This window comes from Aspergillus sclerotioniger (assembly GCF_003184525.1).
Source record: "Aspergillus sclerotioniger CBS 115572 chromosome Unknown BO94scaffold_26, whole genome shotgun sequence".
NCBI classification, from domain to species: Eukaryota; Fungi; Ascomycota; class Eurotiomycetes; order Eurotiales; family Aspergillaceae; genus Aspergillus; species Aspergillus sclerotioniger.
Genome location: NW_020291016.1, coordinates 566,214 through 585,197, shown reverse-complemented (window position 1 = coordinate 585,197; position 18,984 = coordinate 566,214). Strand labels below are relative to the sequence as shown.

General features: G+C 52.2%; 7 protein-coding genes across 7 annotated transcripts; 3 read left to right on the top strand and 4 right to left on the bottom strand.

Annotated features, from left to right (window-relative positions):
- On the bottom strand, positions 1 to 1,396 carry BO94DRAFT_197007 (uncharacterized protein; the record flags this gene model as incomplete). The annotated part of the gene is made up of 3 exons (XM_025606078.1): positions 1 to 655; positions 714 to 1,240; positions 1,293 to 1,396. Coding segments are annotated over 3 exons (1,286 nt in total), but the record flags the coding sequence as incomplete, so codon positions are not given.
- A 402-nt stretch (positions 1,397 to 1,798) lies between these two features.
- Positions 1,799 to 4,294, top strand: BO94DRAFT_577650 (alpha-L-fucosidase; the record flags this gene model as incomplete). The annotated part of the gene is made up of 3 exons (XM_025615185.1): positions 1,799 to 1,870; positions 1,958 to 2,985; positions 3,034 to 4,294. 3 exons carry the CDS (start codon positions 1,799 to 1,801, stop codon positions 4,292 to 4,294), a joined length of 2,361 nt encoding a protein of 786 aa, XP_025464518.1.
- Positions 4,295 to 4,807: 513 nt separating this feature from the next.
- Positions 4,808 to 6,753, bottom strand: BO94DRAFT_577649 (Zn(II)2Cys6 transcription factor; the record flags this gene model as incomplete). Its single annotated transcript, XM_025615184.1, has 5 exons — positions 6,408 to 6,753; positions 5,782 to 6,326; positions 5,506 to 5,721; positions 5,367 to 5,456; positions 4,808 to 5,317 (listed from the first exon to the last, which is right to left on the bottom strand). The coding sequence occupies exons 1-5, from the start codon at positions 6,610 to 6,612 to the stop codon at positions 4,808 to 4,810; spliced, it is 1,566 nt and encodes a 521-aa protein (XP_025464517.1). The 5' UTR covers positions 6,613 to 6,753.
- Positions 6,754 to 7,047: 294 nt separating this feature from the next.
- On the bottom strand, positions 7,048 to 9,216 carry BO94DRAFT_538188 (allantoate permease). The gene is made up of 8 exons (XM_025612439.1): positions 8,759 to 9,216; positions 8,633 to 8,708; positions 8,532 to 8,587; positions 8,321 to 8,474; positions 8,069 to 8,266; positions 7,787 to 8,020; positions 7,374 to 7,739; positions 7,048 to 7,299 (listed from the first exon to the last, which is right to left on the bottom strand). Exons 1-8 carry the CDS (start codon positions 8,882 to 8,884, stop codon positions 7,055 to 7,057), a joined length of 1,455 nt encoding a protein of 484 aa, XP_025464516.1. The 5' UTR covers positions 8,885 to 9,216; the 3' UTR covers positions 7,048 to 7,054.
- A 258-nt stretch (positions 9,217 to 9,474) lies between these two features.
- On the top strand, positions 9,475 to 13,901 carry BO94DRAFT_577647 (uncharacterized protein; the record flags this gene model as incomplete). The annotated part of the gene is made up of 8 exons (XM_025615183.1): positions 9,475 to 9,629; positions 9,693 to 9,803; positions 9,855 to 10,619; positions 10,664 to 11,212; positions 11,262 to 11,381; positions 11,436 to 11,869; positions 11,915 to 12,275; positions 12,322 to 13,901. The coding sequence occupies exons 1-8, from the start codon at positions 9,485 to 9,487 to the stop codon at positions 13,899 to 13,901; spliced, it is 4,065 nt and encodes a 1,354-aa protein (XP_025464515.1). The 5' UTR covers positions 9,475 to 9,484.
- A 345-nt stretch (positions 13,902 to 14,246) lies between these two features.
- BO94DRAFT_604649 (uncharacterized protein) lies at positions 14,247 to 15,327 on the top strand (the record flags this gene model as incomplete). Its single annotated transcript, XM_025616464.1, has 3 exons — positions 14,247 to 14,479; positions 14,557 to 14,850; positions 14,946 to 15,327. Coding segments are annotated over 3 exons (570 nt in total), but the record flags the coding sequence as incomplete, so codon positions are not given.
- Positions 15,328 to 15,571: 244 nt separating this feature from the next.
- Positions 15,572 to 17,592, bottom strand: BO94DRAFT_538184 (cytochrome P450). Its single transcript, XM_025612438.1, has 4 exons — positions 17,244 to 17,592; positions 16,638 to 17,179; positions 16,239 to 16,578; positions 15,572 to 16,172 (listed from the first exon to the last, which is right to left on the bottom strand). Exons 1-4 carry the CDS (start codon positions 17,500 to 17,502, stop codon positions 15,748 to 15,750), a joined length of 1,566 nt encoding a protein of 521 aa, XP_025464513.1. The 5' UTR covers positions 17,503 to 17,592; the 3' UTR covers positions 15,572 to 15,747.
- Positions 17,593 to 18,984: the final 1,392 nt, after the last annotated feature.

Sequence of the window (18,984 nt, the reverse complement as noted above, 5' to 3'; positions counted from 1 at the left end):
GCGGTAGGATACCTCGTCCAAAACGTCTCATTCCCAAACGCCTGCGGCGCACCCCAATGCACCTTCTCCCAGCCAATCACCTCATCAAAGGATCGGAATTGATCGATCCTCGAACTAATATCCTCAAACTTCCCCTCGCAGTCATCGCACCCACAGCATCCGTACGTGGCATTACACGGTGTGTTGTAGACCGTTGACCAGGAGGTATTCGTACTAATAGGGTAGACGTCCGAGAGGATTATATCTGCGCCGGAGGCGTAGTTCTCGTAGTAGAAGTTATTGCAGTTCAGGGCGAGGGAGGTGGGGTGGTACGGGTCTAGGGCGCGGATGGTGTCGTAGGCGTGTTTTGTGGAGTTGAGGGGGTTGGATTTCCCGTCGGGTTCGTCGCCGGTGTAGTAGAGGAGGAGGGACGGGTGGGTGTGAATGTGGGAGATCTGGTTGATCATTGTGGTGAGGTTGGTGGGGTCCCAGAGGAGGTCGTATTGGAGGTGGAGACCTAGGGTGTCGGAGAGGGTGAGGTAGGGGGTGAAGGTGGACCAGGGGAAGGGGGTGTCGGAGAGGGTGCCGGTGGGGACGATGTGGATTGTGTTGTAGCCTTTGGAGGTGAATGTGGCGAGGGTGCTGGGGGAGGTGTCCCAGTAGAGGGACCATTGGGCTGTGAAGAGGAGGGGGTTAGTTGCGGTTGATTGAGCGGGTATTGGGGGGATGGGTACCGTAGTAGGTGTAGGGGATGATGGGGGTCCAGGTGGTGTTTGTGCCTCGGAGGTAAGAGAGGCTGTTGTAGCGGTGGTCGATGCGGGTGGCGCTGCCGCCGTCGGCGCGGTGGGGGAGGTAGTACAGGTCGGAGATCGAGGTGAAGATGGTGGTGGTGTTGGAGAGGGACGCGATGGTGGTGATGGTGTAGGGGGTTAATTGGGGGGTGAGGTTGTCGAACGGGAGGGGAATTTCGGTGTTGGTAGTGTTGAGAGAAAGGGTGTGGTTCGTTATGGTGGCGACGGGAGTACCATCTTCTGCGAGGATGTGGATGTTGAGGTGTAGGTGTTGGGTGGTGGAAGGACTGGTGGTCTCAATGGGTAATGGGTCGCCGAAGAGATGCGAGATGGAGGTGTCGACGAGAAGACTCCCTGTTGCGTCGGTGTCGAGGTAGATACTCATTCGGGGTCGGACTTTGAAGTTGAGTAGTGGGGTGGACGAGTATGAGGGCATTTCAAACCAGCCACCGGGGTTGAACGAGGCATTGCTTTGGTGATGTTAGCTATGGTTGCAGTTCCATGGGTAGGTAGTGGATGTACCTGGCTCGGTAAGCCTTCCCGCACCAAATATCGACTCCCGGCGGGTTGTTGAAGCCCAAGGCCAATGGCAGGCTGGCGGCAACGGATAAGAGTTTTGTCCACATTGTCTGCATGGATGTGCATGAACAACAATGCCAGGTACGCCGTGTGGAAAGCAATGGATACTTATCCAGCAGCATGCATGAGACGATGTAACAATACGGCCCCGATAGTGTCCGGCTGGGCCGACAGGGATGGGCTTATCACCGCGTATCTTTCCCCCGACTGATAGCTGACGCCATTTTGCTGTCGGTCTCCCCGCACGCCCGCCGTTTAATCTACGAAGATCGACATGCCTCCAATGACTGCTTGCCACACGGTGCATGTCCACCAACCGGTCTGCAACGATGTCACTGTGCCATTGTTTCGGTGGGGACCCAGAGATGTGAAGCCGTGGCAGTCTCGACTACTTCTGCACCTAAATCCCGGCCGTTCTCCTCTTGGCCATCCGCAGTCCATCGCACACAATGAAGCTCAATTTCCCCACCTGGACAGCCATTGCATGGCACCTGGCTGGGAGTGCCAGCGCAACAACGCAGGTCAGTATCAACCAATTTGTCAAAGAAGATTTCTTAGAGCCTTTAGGTCTTGACAGATACAATTGAGGGCAACGCTGATTGCAACAGTCGACCTTTATCTCCCTTGACCAATACTTCAACAACAAGGCATTCGGAACCTATCCCGGAGAGACATCTTTTGACGCCTTGAATCAGTCGTACCCTGATCCAAGAATCATCGGGATCAATGGCACCTATACTTCCCAGCACACTGGAATCGTGTACAATTTCCCCGGCTATCGTGGCCCCTCCCTGCCCGATAATGTGGTCTGCGAAGGCCAGACAATCACCGTGCCTGGTGACCAATACTTCTCTGCATCTATGCTGGTGACATCGGACGTCGAACTGTCCACTGTGTCTGGAAATGTGACCTACACGTACTCGGACAACTCCACTCTCGTATCAGAACTGCGCAGCTTGCCGTGGTGGGCGTTCTTAACGATCAACCGCGGCGAGATCATCTTCCCCTACCGGTATACTGCCAGTGAGACCAACTTCAACACCTCCCACATCTTCGAATACACTGCAGCGCTGGACTCGAGCAAAACACTGCGCTCCATCACTCTGCCGGTCACTACCAACACCACAACGGGCCGACTGCACGTCTTCTCCGTATCATTGTGGGAGTCTCCTGTCTCGTCCGCACAAGTCCAGTTCATTCGCCCAACCCAAAAGTGGACAGAGAGCGGCAACCAAGTAGTCGAAGTGACCATCAACAACCCAGGGTCTGAGTGCATTTCAGGATCCGGCATCGCAGTATCTTTGAACATGTCCGGCATCCAGACCATAGAGCCCGGGTACATCAGACGACTCTGCCCTGGTGACCAGAAACGCGTCAACATTGGCGTGAATGGCACAGCCAACGGAACAGCAACCGTCATTCTAGACTACACCCACTCCACCCAGCACCAAACCTACGCCCACCCCCTCTCCCTCGGCCTCACCGAGTGGACATCCGACCTCTCCAGCCTCTCCCAGCACGAAAGTCCACAATGGTTCGACAACGCCAAATTCGGCATCATGATCCACTGGGGTCCCTACTCCGTTCCTGGCTGGGGCAACTCGACCCCCTATGAAAGCTACGCCGAGTGGTTCTGGTAAGCCCCCCTTCCACACCCCTCTCAGTACATCCTAACCAACCCTAGGTGGTACACCACCCACCGCGCCGCCGACAAGTCCGACACCTACGACTACCGACTCCGCACCTTCGGCCCCGACTGGAACTACGACGACGGCTTCCCCTCCTTCACGGCAGCCAACTTCTCCCCGAAAGCCTGGGTCGACCTCATCGCCAGCTCAGGCGCCAAATACTTCGTCTTAACCACCAAACACCACGACGGCTTCGCCCTCTTCGACACCCACAACACCACCAACCGGTCCTCCCTCCACTACGGACCCCGTCGCGACCTCGTCTCCGAGCTCTTCACCGCCGCCCAAACACACCACCCCGCCCTCAAACGCGGCACCTACTTTTCCCTCCCCGAATGGTTCAACCCCGACTTCGGCCCCTACGGCTTCGCCCAACTCCCCGGAAACACCTCCACCAGCTGGCCCGGCATCATCGCCCGAAACCCCTACACCGGCCTCGACGAGCCCTACACCGGACGCATCCCCGTGTCCAACTTCATCTGGGACCTCATGGTCCCGCAAATGTCCATCCTCGCCCACAACTACAGCACCGACATCCTCTGGTGCGACTGCGGCGCCGCCAACGGCACCGCCCCCTTCGCAGCAGACTGGTTCAACACGGCCCGTTCCCAAAACCGCCAAGTCACAATCAACTCCCGTTGCGGCGTCGCCGAAGTCTCCGACTTCGATACCCCCGAATACGCCACCTTCAGCTCAGCCCAACTCCGTAAATGGGAATCAAACATGGGCATGGACCCCTACAGCTACGGATACAACCGCGCCACTGCCCCGTCTTCATACATGAACGCCAGCACCATCATCACTGACCTCGTCGATATGGTCAGCAAGAACGGGAATTTTCTTCTAGATATCGGCCCCCGTGCCGATGGGACGATCGTTGAAAGTGAGGCGAATAACCTCCGAGAAGCAGGGAAATGGATCCACTCTCACTCCGAGGCCATCTTTAACACAACATACTGGTTCATCATGAGCGAAGCCAATGCCCTCACTATTACCGACGGAGAAATCGGAGTCCGATTCACCCAGAGTGTCAACGCATTCTACCTCTTATTCCTCGCCTACCCAACCGAAACCGTATACGCAAATGCCCCAGTACCCCTACTACCCGGCGACCGGGTAACAGTCTTCGGCAACGAAGCAGAAACGGAAGTAAACTGGACAGGAACCCCAAGTCAGGGCTTCACATTCCATATCCCCGATGGAGCATGGGAAGGGGAGGAATTCACATGGGTCTTGAAAATCGAGTATCTTGCTTAGTTGTAGCCTACTTTTTGTGTCGACATGGACGGGGATATGTTGTTCTAGGCTGGAGATGGATATATATAGTACTTTCCAACCATGGAAAGTAGTAGATGAATCATGAGACAGTATGACGATTTCAACGACTTATGTATGTATGTATCGCTATGTGAGCGAATACCCAAGGCTACGCTACCCACCTATTCACTCCCTTATCACTCAGGTCTAGTGCTATTAGTAGTAGTGAGATAAGGCTCCACTTTACCCACCCATCGAATCAGAACTCGGCTTAGGTTCAAGACGATGTTCCACATTCGATCAAATATTCTGGCTCCGATTGACGCAGGTGATGTAGAGATGAATATTTTGCGTGAGGGAGAAAAATGTATCGTGATTTCAGTTCAAAATGGGTCCATTGTAGGTGGAAGCTAGAATTGCGACGTAGATCTAGATAAGTAGATACAGTAAGGAGGAATTGTATATAATCCTTAGGCTGGATAATCTAAAAAGCAGAAGAATTCTGATCCGACTCTAAGCTAAACTAATAGAACTAAACGCCTCAGCGTTCTTGACACGGGCGGTAGACAACCTCATATCGAAGACCTGAAAAGCATGTTTGACGGCCACGCGGGCACGTCGAACACTACCTAGGTTTCGGATCCGCTGCATTCGTTCCAGTCTGTCTAGGACGAAGCGACGATGGTCCTCATCTTCTAGGCCGGAGTGTCCGAGGATATATAATGGCCAAAGCAGGGTTGGAGTATCCGGGAGGGTGGAGATGATGTTGATCAACATGCTGACGAGAGAGAATTTGGTTGTTCCTTCATCGATTATCATGTCAGCATCGTTCACTCGTCCAATGAGGTATATCAGTGCTGCGAGCCGTTTGGTTTCGGCGATTTGGCTGAGGTCATCTCTGTCCTTGGAGTGGTCTGGGAGGGTTTGTGTGATGGTGGATAGGGAACAGGCGATTTTGCTGGCTCTTGAAATGTTGCTATCGATGGGTCTGTCCTCTGTCTCTTCGTCGGATGTGTCTACCTCCTGTTTTGACGGGTTAGGTTGGAGTCATTGACATTGAATCCGACCATACCCTTACTGCATGGCCGACATTGAGTGGTAGATCGGATATGTCATTTATGAGCCCCATCAGCCGTCGTGAGCAACCCATGATTGTGTCAATCTATGTCGGGAAATCAGAACATGAACGGAAAGGATTTAGGACCACTAACTTCGTCCAGATTGTCATTATCCGACCAAGTGTATTTACCTTTCACACATCTTTTTCCCGGTGATGCCGTCCGACTCATAATGGCATGAGCTACAAAGTACATTTCGAAGAATTTGCGCAAAGAATCGCCTGTGGTTGCGTTACAAGGTACACTGGAAATCAGGTCGAGGCCTCCCTGGAGATGTGTTACCCAAGATGGGTCGCTTTCGTGCGAGATCTGCATGGATATGAAAACGTCAGTGCCACGGACTACGACGAAAGTCCCCATAGAACATACAGCATGAAAGCATAGCATGAGAACCGTAGCGATTGTACCATCGTCTATATTTCCAAGGGAAATTGCCTGCTGCAGCCCCTTCAGAGCTTTGTTCTTGTAGACTAGCGCCTGGTGGGAGAAGCGACTGTCCCCGAGCAGACGGAGCTGATTTGCTGCTACAGATATCACAGCATTTCGGAGGGTTGTATCACAAAAGGCGAGTGGCGTAATAAGACTAATGTACGGGTTATTTATCGTGGTGAGTGCGCAATTGGGCCCGATGCCGTGAATGAAGAATTCGAGCAGATAGCTTTCCGAGTCCGGGTACACCGTGAGCGGATGGGCCAGGCACGGATCCATCGGCAGCTTGTCATCCAATTCTTCGGCTTCTGACAGTATGTCAGACCCTTCGTCACCTGTCGATACCCCGTCCATGTTGCCAGCGACCTCAGTAAAGTTACTGCTGACTGTATTGACAAATATCCACCGCCCAACATAGGCGTTCAGTGGCACGCTACGGAACTCAGAATCTTCCTGCCAGAGCTGCGGTTGACTTGTTAATGTCCCTATTTAAACATTGAAATGTGTGAGCGACGGCTGTGATAAGTGTGATAACCATTAATAGGAGCCCAAAGATGTCAACTCACCATGGCGGCCGAAGCCAACTCCGCGCTGGGCAGCATCGTCCTGAAACACGACCCTCAAACCGCGCTCACATGGCCAACCATGTCGTTTACAGAGTTGACATATAGGCAACTCCTCGGTACACTGGACATGCTTGGCTTGGGTCGGGGCAGTCAGCAACCGAAAGTGCCGCTGGTCGTCTAGTCCGTACCTTTGCACTGGGCGCATCCAGACCTCCGACGTGGTTTGCGTGGAGCAGAAGGCATTTATGGAGATGCGAAACAAGCAAAGACTTATGCAGGATGCTCGATACGAGCCTGGAATATAATCGGGACGGTCGGGGGCCGAGTGGCTCGGAGAGAAAAGAGGAGAAAAGGGAGTGTGGCCGGGGAAGCGGGGGAAATCCCGGCGCTTTTTTTATCAGCGCGCGCCACTTTAATCCTGCCACTAGACCTGCCTGGAACACCTGCTTGGCCTAACCCGAGCGATAACCAACTGGGCGCCATTTCCTTCTGGGTTACGTTCATCAAGGCTCGTCAAAATCGTGTCTAGGATGATCGCGATATTGACAACAACGATACTTCAGGATATACTTTCTATACCTTTCACAATACGCAGACCTCAGATAGCGAGCGCGCTGATGTGTTAAAAATAATGGTTAGCCCAAAGCTCATGTGATGTATCTAAAGTGTGTTTGCTGGAAGTCAGTCTCATCGGTAAAAGCATCCGCCGTCCCATTAGCCTCCCCCGCCTGCGGATCGATGCCGACGAGTCGCCGGTTGAGATGCACCACCAGAGCCCAGTACGAAGCCATCAACGCAACGCAGACACAATAGCTGACCAACATGGCGACAAACCCGCCCGTGTAGGCAGGTGCCTGACTAGCGCGAAATGTTTGAGGGCCAATCAGGTTTCCTTTGCCGGATGTTAGCAGTGATTAAAGCGACGAAAGCAGACAAACAGAAGTTTATTCTGCATAGATATCTTACCAATAGCGTATCCAAGATACAAGATCGAATACTGGACAGTCTTCTTTGTGTGTCCTGCGGTATTCGCCTGCGCTATCGAGATACCAACGACGTATGGACCAAAGTAGGTGTACAACAAATATATACCAACAACCTGCCCCCCAATATTCGTTGGTGGAAGGGAGTGCACCAACACCGATCCAACAATAGGCAGGCAAGCTGCAATCATAGTAACAAGACATCGACGATCTACCCAGCATGCGGCCAGCCAGGAAAAAAGAAACGCGGACAAGGTTGACATTATCCCAGTGGGCATATTAAGGAGGGATGTCTGGACTGCTGAAAAACCGAGATCCTTGATTATGATACCGTTGAACGTAGTGAGGCCTAATGGATTAGCGATCAGTGGCAAACAGCAGAAAATCGCATCTTACCTCCATTTGGAATGTTGATGGCAATATTGAAGAAGAAAAGTAACCAAGTCTTAGGGTCCATGGCAGCTTCGAGGGCTTGATGCCATTTCCATTCCTTACTAATGATACCCGTTTTATTCTCAGCGAGGCGTTGAATTGCATAGTACTTCTCCTGATCAGTCAGAAAAAATGCGTTCATAGGAGAATCCGGTAGGATAATAAAGGCTGTGATACACCACAAAGCGGAGATGGATCCTGCAAGACTTAGGTGAGAGCAACACTCCTTAGAAATAGGCTGCTCACCGACAATCAAGTAGAGATACTGCCAGGTGGCCAGTGGCGCAGATTTAGGAATGTGTCCCACCACCCAGGAGAGAAAGCCGTTAATCACAGAGCTAAAAGCAGCGAAAACGATTGCATTCCGTGGGGGTTGTTCTGCTTTCTTATAGAACCCTGCGATTATCAAGCTAATTGATGGGACAATGATCGCCTCAAGACAGCCTATACTTTTGAGTGAGCCAGAGACATCAATCCGGTCAATCTGCGGAGACACACCCATACAAAACCTCAACGCCATCAGACCGCCCCAGTTCTTGCATGCAGGTATCAGCAAAGCCATGCACGACCAACCCAGGGAGCATGACGACAGATATTTTGCCGATGGAAGTCGCTGTACTAGGTATGAGGACGGCGACATGCCGACAATTGACTACGGCAGGATTCCATTGTCAGCGTGAACAATATATTGAGAGAGGTGGCCGCGTACACCGATCGACAAAATCGATCCAGCCCAGGAATATTGCTGGCCGACAAGGTGAAGATCTGGATGATGGTCAGACTGGTTTCACCCAAGCCTGGAATTTCTACCTTCTTCCAATCCATAAATTGCAGCCGTACTAAGAGCAACCTTATCCACAGCACCTAAGGTCGCTGTCAGGAGCAACTTCCGGGACTGTTAGCTTTCAACATGACAGCGGTATGGAAATAGCCTACCATAGGAATTAGAATGCAATCAATCTTGCGTACCAGCTTCTTTTCCGCCTTTGATGACATCGGTGGGTATGCTACATGTTGGGCGAGGTATCCAGCAGCCTGATCCATAGCTTTGGGGACATTCATCTTTCTGTCACTGCGTTCTTCGATGCTCGCACGGTGGATGTTCAGCAAATCAGAGGAAAGGCTGACAGCAGGTCCCACAAAGTGTCGGAGACGAACGCTTAGCTTAACTCGGGCGAGGAAGATATATCGGCGCTGGGCCGGACTCCGTCTTCACGCCATTGAACATGGGGCAAGTTTGATAGTGATTGGCTTCTAACTGATAAATCCGGAGTAAAATCGAAATAAAGTGGCCCAAAAGTACGGCTGGATAGACAGCTCATCATCTCTGCCAGAGGCTATACCCATGAAAAAAAGAACATAAGCGGCCGAACGTCAAACGAAGCGGAAGCAGCATTCCGGCGGGGGGATGAATGCTGGAAGGATTGGGAAATTAGCAATGGCTGTCCGGGCGATACGGCTGGTGGAGCCGCTGGGAAGGAACTGGCGAATGATGGAAGGATGTTGGTTGCTTCATCGGCTGGGCCGCGGGCTCTGGCGTGACGGCCTGAGGATCTTCCCCTCACCCTAGTCCCAGTACGGAGGACTAGGCTGGAGGGAGGTCGTCTAGAATCCCTCCCACTTTCGTTTCGACCTGCCTCACCACAGAGCCACCTCAGAGCGATGGACGCGATGGTTTCCGGCGGACCGGCCGACTTGGTTCATAAAAAGCTACCCCCTGCAGCTCCAGATAAAATTGCTCGACGCATCCGGTCAACAACATTCACCACCATGGAGCCCAGTACAGGCAAAATCAAAATCGCGATCGGTTCGTATCCTCGGATCCATTCTTCCGCGCACACATTACTAATTGACAATTGCCTCGAAACAGACCGAGGAGGTACCTTCACCGATGTCTGGGCTTGCCTGCCGGGGCATCCAGAGATTGTCCTAAAACTACTTTCGGTCGACCCATCCAATTATAGCGATGCCCCTATAGAAGGTACCGAACTGTCACCACGGGTGGAATGACAAGAATAGCTAACAAATCAAGGCATCAGGCGTGTGCTTTCCATCTACTACGGCAAGGAGATTCCGCGCGGCATCCCTCTTCCGAAGGGAGATATCGAATTCATCCGCATGGGCACAACCGTCGCTACAAATGCACTACTTGAGCGAAAGGGCACACGGCACGCATTTCTAGTGACAAAGGGATTTCGCGATCTCTTGGACATCGGATACCAGTGTCGACCACGACTCTTCGACCTCGACATCGTCAAGCCGGCTGTGTTGTACGATGAGGTTCGTGAAATCGACGCTAGGGTGACCATTGAGGGATTTGATGAAGATGTCGATGGTATCTTCAAGTGTGATAAGGAGATTCCAGGAGTTCTTGTTCGTGGCACAAGCGGCGATATGGTGCGGATCCTGAAACCACTTGATGAGGAACAAGTCCGTGACACTCTTAGGGACCTCCGTAGGAGCGGAGTGGATACGCTGGCTGTCTGCTTTGCCCATTCCCATGTATTTCCCGACCACGAAAGCCGGGTATACCAGATGGCCATGAAGGAGGGCTTCATCCATATATCATTGTCATCCACTGTGGCCGCAAATATGATCAAGATGGTACCGCGTGGGAGCTCAGCTTCAGCAGAAGCATACCTGACCCCGGAGATTAAAAAGTACTTAACAGGGTTTATGCAAGGCTTTGAGGACTCAAATCTAGATGGCGTGAGATGCGACTTTATGCGGTCTGATGGTGGTCTCGTCAGCCATGACCACTTTAGTGGTTTGAAAGGAATCTTGAGTGGGCCAGCAGGTGAGGCCTACAACCACTCACATCGGTTTGTGCTAATAGGCTAGGGGGTGTCGTCGGCTACGCACGAACCACATACAATGGGATAACCAGGAAACCTTTAGTCGGCTTCGACATGGGGGGTACGTCAACGGATGTGTCACGGTATGGAGGACATCTTGAGCACATTTTTGAGAGCACCACTGCTGGTGTGACAATCCAAAGCCCGCAGTTAGATATCAACACGGTCGCCGCGGGCGGGGGCTCCATTTTGACGTGGAAAAATGGTCTTTTCACAGTGGGCCCAGAGAGTGCCTCATCGCATCCTGGCCCTGCATGTTATCGGAAAGGCGGGCCCTTGACAGTAACTGATGCGAATCTCTTCCTTGGACGGCTACTTCCGGAGCATTTTCCCAAGATCTTTGGCAAGGCGGAAAACGAGCCTTTGGATTCCGACATTGTTAGGGGAAAGTTCGATGAATTGACAGCGACTATCAACTCCGACACAGGCAATTCAATGAGTCCGCGAGAGGTGGCTTGTGGATTCCTTGATGTTGCCAACGAAGCCATGTGTCGACCGATACGAGCGCTAACGGAAGGGAAGGGATATGATATAGGTACGTGTATGGATTGGACGTAGTGGCTTGAGATTGACCAAGAAATTAGCAAGCCATAATCTGAGTGTGTTTGGAGGCGCTGGAGGACAACATGCATGCGACGTCGCGCGCAAGTTGGGTATCTCTACAATTATTATTCACAAGTATTCAAGCATCCTGTCTGCATATGGTAAGTGGCAGTTTCCTCGTGGTGGCATCACTGGCTGACTAAAGGTGGAAATAGGTATGGCGCTTGCGGACGTAGTGCAAGAGGCCCAAGGGCCAGTCAACGAGATATTTGGCGATGAATCCCGCAGCAGACTCGATGAACGGCTACTGCTCCTTCAGGGCAAGGTGTGCGATCAGTTAATTGACCAGGGTATCTCAGAGGACGATATGATATATCAGAGGTATCTCAATATGCGCTATCAGGGAACCGAGACGGCAATTATGGTACTCGAGCCACCGGACCGCGACTTTAAGGAGGAATTCAAGCAGATGCATCTTCGGGAATTCGCATTCCTTTTCCCCGATGACAGGCCAATCCTGGTGGACGATGTACGTGTCCGAGGAATTGGATCTAGCGGAGATGCCGAGAAATCAGATGGGCGGATAGTGGAAGAAGAACTGGAGACTTCGTCTTTCACCGCCGCAACATGGCGTGCGGCAGAACACATGGTATGACGCAGAACATCAATGCTGTCGGAGGCTAATCCGATGCAGACAAGAGTCTATTTCCGCAGGACGGGAACGTGTCGTGCACCTGTATTCCTACTACATAAACTGGCCCCACGCACCGTGATTGCTGGGCCAGCTATTATCATCGACCAGACACAGACCCTGGTGGTTGCACCTGGTGCAGAGGCCAAAGTTTTGAGCAACCATGTGGTCTTACATATTAGGCCCACATCGCCAGGTGGATTCTTTGGGGATTCTAAAAGCGTGGACAATATTCAGCTATCGGTATTCGGACAACGTTTCATGAGTATCGCGGAGCAAATGGGCCGTGCTTTGCAGAAAACCGCCGTGTCATTGAATATCAAGGAACGGCTGGATTTTTCCTGCGCACTGTTTGGTCCGGATGGTATGTTGAGGTATCGTCAAGAATGAATAATGCTAATATCGTGCAGGGGGGTTGGTTGCAAACGCTCCTCATGTGCCGGTGCATCTGGGTTCCATGAGCTATGCTGTCAGGTATCAGCACGAGCTCCACAAAGGGAAGCTTGTTCCGGGAGATGTCTTAGTGGCCAACCACCCGGAGGCAGGCGGCACTCACTTGCCAGATATCACCGTGGTCACTCCGGTCTTCAACCAGACCGGAACAGAGATCGCGTTCTATGTGGCTTCCCGCGGACACCATACCGATATAGGAGGTTTAGGAGGTACATCCATGCCGCCTAACTCTACGGATTTATGGCAGGAGGGTGCAGCAATTAGATCCTTTAAGCTGATTCACGCGGAGAAGTTCGACGAAGAGGGTATCACTCAAATCCTTCTTCGTCCCGGCGGGTACCCGGGTTGCACAGGAAGTAGACATGTATCGGACAATATTTCCGACCTCAAGGCGCAGGTGGCTGCAAACCACAAGGGCACGGCTCTAGTTCAGGCCCTGATTGAAGAGTATAGCCTTCCGGTTGTTCAACTGTACATGAAAGCGATCCAATCCAACGCTGAGTGGGCTGTGCGAGAATATCTGCGCTCCGTGCTCCGCCAGGTGGGCCCTCGCCTATTGTCGGAAGATCAGATGGATAATGGCTCGCTGATCAAGCTTGCGATCACAATTTCGCCTGATGGCTCTGCCAAATTTGACTTTACTGGGACTGGTTGTGAGCTGCTCAGCAACATCAACGCACCCCCAGCCATCACTCACTCTGCCATTATCTACACCATACGTCTTCTTATCGGTACTGACATTCCTCTAAACCAAGGATGCCTTGCCCCGATAGAAGTCATCCTTCCCAAAGGTACATTCTTGAACCCATCCTCCGGACCGGCAGTCTGCGCTGGAAACACCCAAACATCCCAGCGTATAGTGGATGTCATCCTGAAGGCATTCCGCGCAGCTGCGGCGTCACACGGCTGTATGAACTGTCTAGGGTTTTTTGGGGAGGGGGGGACTGATGCCGAAGGGAAAAAGCTCACCGGATATGCTTATGCATTCGGGGAGACAATCTGTGGTGGGTCCGGAGGAACCCCCGCCCGGGCCGGGGCATCCGGGGTGCACACGCATATGACCAACACAAGGATTACCGATCCCGAAAGTCTGGAGAAACGGTATCCGGTTATCCTTCGGGAGTTTGCCATCCGCCATGGTACTGGAGGAAAGGGGATGCACAGGGGCGGCGACGGGGTGGTCCGAGATATTGAGTGTCGGGCACCACTTAGCTTCAGTGTCATCACCGAACGACGGAGCGTTGCCCCGTATGGGATGAACGGGGGCGAGCCTGGAGAGCGGGGGGCGAACTACTGGGTTCGAAGGGTGAAGAGTGAAAAAGGGGAGCAGTGGCGATGGATTAACATGGGCGCAAAGAACATGGTGCGCATGGAAGCAGGTGATCGATGTGTGATTCACACTCCTGGTGGAGGTGGCTGGGGGAAGGTTGATGATATGGATGAGAGAATGAATGGGTTTACTGGATACTCCATGCAGTATCCACGGGCATCTGGTAGTGTTGCTACCCATATAATGGCGCAAGAGAGTTCTGCGTGATAGAGCAAGAGCATATGAATAGATAAATGATAGACCTATACGAAGCATACCCCGCAGAAATCAAAGAGCAGAGCATTAACTCCACACCTTCCCCCAGCTATCACTCTCTCCATGACCCCATGAAAGCCTAACTAACCATTTAACCTTCCGTGGCGGAACCCACACTCAATTAACTTCATAAACCACCTCTGACACCTCCATGACGTCACTTCCCCGGGCATACTAAAACCTCCTCCACGTACAACAACCATCCCTGCATACGATCCCCAATCCCTTGACAAACCCTCACACAAATCACCAACCAACCAACACACCACCAACCATGCCCCCAACCACAACCCCCCACCCGCCCCCACCCAACGCACCAACGAACCGCACCCCTCCCTCCCCCAAAACCCCGACACCAACACCATCGACTACACCCCCGACCCATCTCACTCACTACCCATATCCCCCTCCCGACATGAAATCCAACAACACATCATATCCCTCTACTGCGGCAGCGCCTCGGAAGACGACATGAGGGTCTACTCCGAGAAAGCCATCTACGACGATCCGTTTAGTTATTGCGATACACGGTACCATACATACCCTAATCCCAGCACATTCCTTCCTCTTGTTTAATGCACAACTCGCTGATTATAAATCAAAATAGATACAAAATCGCAGGCCAATGGTACGGTATTCCCAAACTATTCGCTAAATCGGAGACGTTGGCTACGGAGGTGACTGCGTCGACGGAGCATGAGTTGGTTTGGAAGCAGAGACAGCGGTATACATGCCGTGGTGTACGGGCTGCCAAAATGGAGGATAGTCTTGTTAGTTTGCGGCTTGAGGATGTTGGGGAGGGAGATGGTGGGGGGGAGAAGGTAGTGTATCATAAGGATATGTGGAGTGAGAAGGATTATGATCATGAGGGGTTTGGGGCTTGGATGAAGAAGGTTAATGGGTGAGTTTTATTCTGATCTGGGGTTTTTGTTGGGGGGGTGGGGGAAGGGGGTTGGAAAGAGTGCTTGCTAATTAATGGGCTTGGTTTGGTTATAGGGATAAATTGACGGGGATTACGCAGCCACCGGACTCACTATAGATAGAATTCACTTGTCACAGATGTGGGTGTTTCTATTCTTCATTGATTTTCTGGTTTTATAATCAACAACAACAATCTATACTAAAACCACACCAATCCTCACCATTATCATGAGACGATAAAGCCCATCACCCCACAGAACGCGAACAATTCCAAAAACAGATATCCCCAGACCTACATCCTAAACAATACCACCTGATATCTATCTATATACAACCAACCCTTCCCTATCAAGACCATATCAACTCCCCCACAGTTTGTATTTTGTTCTTGGCGGATAATGATATCACCCGCACTCCGTATCGAGAAAGGAATGTCCCCGGTGGGGAAATAAGTAAGTATAGTAAAGTTCGTACTATCTAGTGTTTAAAGAAGCAAAAAGAGTGATTATCGATTGTGGCGCAGGGTAGGGTAGGTCATATGGCGGGATATGGGCACGGTTCCATTCCATCGGATCCGGTCGGGGCCGGGGGTTGGGGATTGGGGGAGGGAGGATGGTCGTTAGGGTACCAGCATTATGTGTGGTTTGACTGTATAGGTACCCCTTCTTTCTCGCGGGGTTTTCTTGGTGTTCCTATGTTTGTGTAATGGGGTGGGGTTGGGACGTATATTTGATGAGGTTGAGGTTATGAATATATAAATTGGGTTAGAGAAACGGTCTCAATCTGATAGTAGCTAATTGGGCAACTCATATACGAACCAACAAACATGAATATATACCCCCTCACCACCCTCCTATCCAGATGAACAAAGAAACCCTCAGAAAACCCTCACTCTCACCCCCTCCGTTCCCGGTTTTGCATGCGGGAGAAACATATCTCGGTAAACATCGACCGACTCGCGGCCTGTTTCGAATAACTCAAAGTCGAAGTTCCGATACACGTTCGCGAGCGAAATGTACATTTCCGCGTAGGCGAGGTTAATACCCAGACAGGAGCGGGTTCCTCGGCCGAATGAGACCAGGTAGCGGGTGAGTTTGCGGCCGTCAGGCGCGACGGGATCGTTGAGCCACCGCTCGGGCTTGAAGGTGAATGAGTCGGGGAAGATTTCTTCGTCGTGGGAGACGGAGTAGTTGTCCATGCTGATTATGCTGCCTGGGGGGATGGTCCAGGTTTTGTAGACGAGGGGGAATTTGTCGGTGGTCCGGGGAGAGCGTTGGATTATGCCGTAGGAGAGGCGGATGCCTGGTGAACGGGTGAATTAGTGTTTGGTGGATTGTGGGGGCACTGGAGGCAGGGGAGGGACTATACATTCTTGGAGGCATGCGGTTAGGTATGGGAGTTTTTCGAGTTCGCTTAGTGGAGGGAAGTTGGTCGGATCTGGGATCGCCGTGAAGAGCTCATTGCGTAGGCGTTCATATGTTGATGGCGTGCTAAGAATGTGGTAGCTGGCGACTGCGAGAGCGTATCGGGTGGTTTCAAAACCAGCGCCAATGACTGTGATGGCTTCGTGTTGAAGTCGTGATAGACTTGTTTCTTCGGGCGGTAGGTCTGATTCCAGTAGGGTGTTGAAGACGGTTTTACGTTGGGATTCTTTGGTTGTGCCGTTTGCTTTCTGGGTGAGGATTTGGGAGATTTGCGTGGCCATTTCCTGTGCCGGTTAGCGGTCATCACATTAACTATAAGATCCAAGGACCGGTGGATATCTACCCTGTTGTAATGATTAACCGACTTCATCCCAGGCTGCACTGCTTCCACCAACTTCTCCGGGAGTGCATTGATTATAGTGCCCACCCAAGGGAACTGGACAAATACGTGCACGGCATCTAGCAAATCGAACATTGCCTGGATAAATGGAGATCGAAAGTCCGGTGCGTCGATGAACCCGTAACCGTCATTAAAACAGTATTGGACAATGATATCCGCAGCAATGCATCCCCATAGCCAATCGAGACGCAGGATCTTCCCCGTCCCTTTGTATTCTCGACGAAGCCGATCACAGAGCTTGTAGAGCTTCTCCTGCATCATGGGGCTAGCGTTGGCAATTGATCGCTTGGAGAAGAACGGGTTCAAGGCGGCGCGTCTGGGACGATGGGCTTCATGCTTGGGGGTCGAAAAAGTGCCTGTGGAGTTGTTGAAGCGATGTTGAAGATGTTCCAACTTATCCCACGGCAAGGAATTGGAGAATATCTCTTCGAAAAAGGAAGAGTCTCGGATATGGATCTCATCGGGACTGATGCGGATGATGGGTCCTGGCGAGGATGCACTGTCAGCTCATTGCCCTGTGGTCGATGAGGGGGATGCTGCTACACTCACCGTACTTGTCATGCAGGCGATGGTATTGAAAGAGAAACTGGCCACCCGGCGATTTGAAGACCTCATAGTATGTTTCATACCAGTACGTAAAGGCGGCGAGCTTCGGTCCCGGAAACTGGGCCAATGGGTGCAGAGTGAGGCGGTAGATTCCCAACCCGACGAAGTATACGAACCAGACGGCTGTCACAATGGCACACAAGGCAGTAGGGGAGTCAGCGACCGATGAAAGGCCGGCCACTAAGCCCTGGATCACACCCATGGTTGAGAAGAAAGCGACACATGGAGAAGAGGATCACAAACGGTGAGGATCTCGACGGGGCGTGCAGATATAGGTGCTCGGGGAACGGATCGTACCTAGTGGCCGTATAGAACTGGTCGGTAGTTTGCGAGGCGTCCCGAGGGATTGGATCCCGCCAGACATCCCGGTCAGTGCCTGCAATGAAAACCTACTAGACTACTAGGTAATACGGTAGATGCCAATTGACACCCCCCTTTAGTGGAGCAGGCCCGTGCGGACTATGGGTTCTTTTGCTGGCCTGGGCGGTCGGCTTTGCCGCTGATTTGCGCCCGGCTGAAGAATTGACTCCGCTGATAGTCGCTCGCTGCCTCCTGCAAACTGGCCAATGGTGAATGGCTGGCCTGCTGCTTGCTGCACTTGCTGCATCTGACAAATTTAGGGAGGACGAGGATGAACCTTATTTCCGGGGGAGGTTATCGGGGGCAAGGCATCCAAGACCGCATGTCGGACCCGGATGGGAAATTCTTGTAACGAGTAACCTCAGTGGATGCGGAGATTTGACCCCCAGGACGGGAGTAGTACCTGGGCATCAAGGTTGGTAACTCGGCTGTCATACATGGATAGAGTTCGTGGGCGCCCTGCCCGGAGTCCAGGTGCCTTGGCGGGGCCATCCCGTATCCAGGATTCCAGGCTACCCACGGACTCCCTCTTCATCATTCGGCAATGCATCGACTCCACCATTCTGCAGGATACGAAGTGGAGGTTGTTCTCCACCTACCAACGAGGCCTCTTTGTTCCTCTGCCGTCTTTCCCAGTTAGGATGGTCTCCGGGGTCCTGGTGATGACCGGCTCGTTGTGACGGTGACGCGGACACAGCATACCTACATGCATTAGCGATGTGTTACCGGCATTTCTTTAGGCTACTGTAACATCTTTCATGGCCTGAAAGAACAGGCTGCATCCCTCATTCGCCAATTCCTGCACTCTCCCCGCTGCTGGCAATCCGGAGGTTCATGCGTGGTTAACAGGCCAACCAGGCTTGGTAATAAGCTTTCGCATCGCAATAGCCAGTGGGGATAAGCAGCTGCATGCTGCTGGTGACCCTCAGCGCGGCAGACTTCCTCAAAGAAAGTCCGACGGGTCCACTTTCCAAGGCCCTGCCTGGCCGGTTTCTGTCACCCGGTCTGGCCCCAACGCTCACCCCATCGTCCCTGACGACCCCAAAAGGCGATGCTACTCGAATGGCTTTACCGATATGCTTCTTCCAATAGGTAGCCTTGATCGGAGGGTCGCCAGAATTGAGGCTTTCCCTGGGCTTCTAACCAGATTTTCTGTGCCACCATATCCGACGGTCACTGCAACAGTGGCATCAGCGTGCGGACCGACGCTCTGTGTCTCTACCTTTAATTGTATCACCATGAAACCTTCCATATGATTGGCAACACCAGTACGCTAATAAGGCCAAAGTCCAATTTCCTTGAAGGCGAGACCAAAGCGTATCTA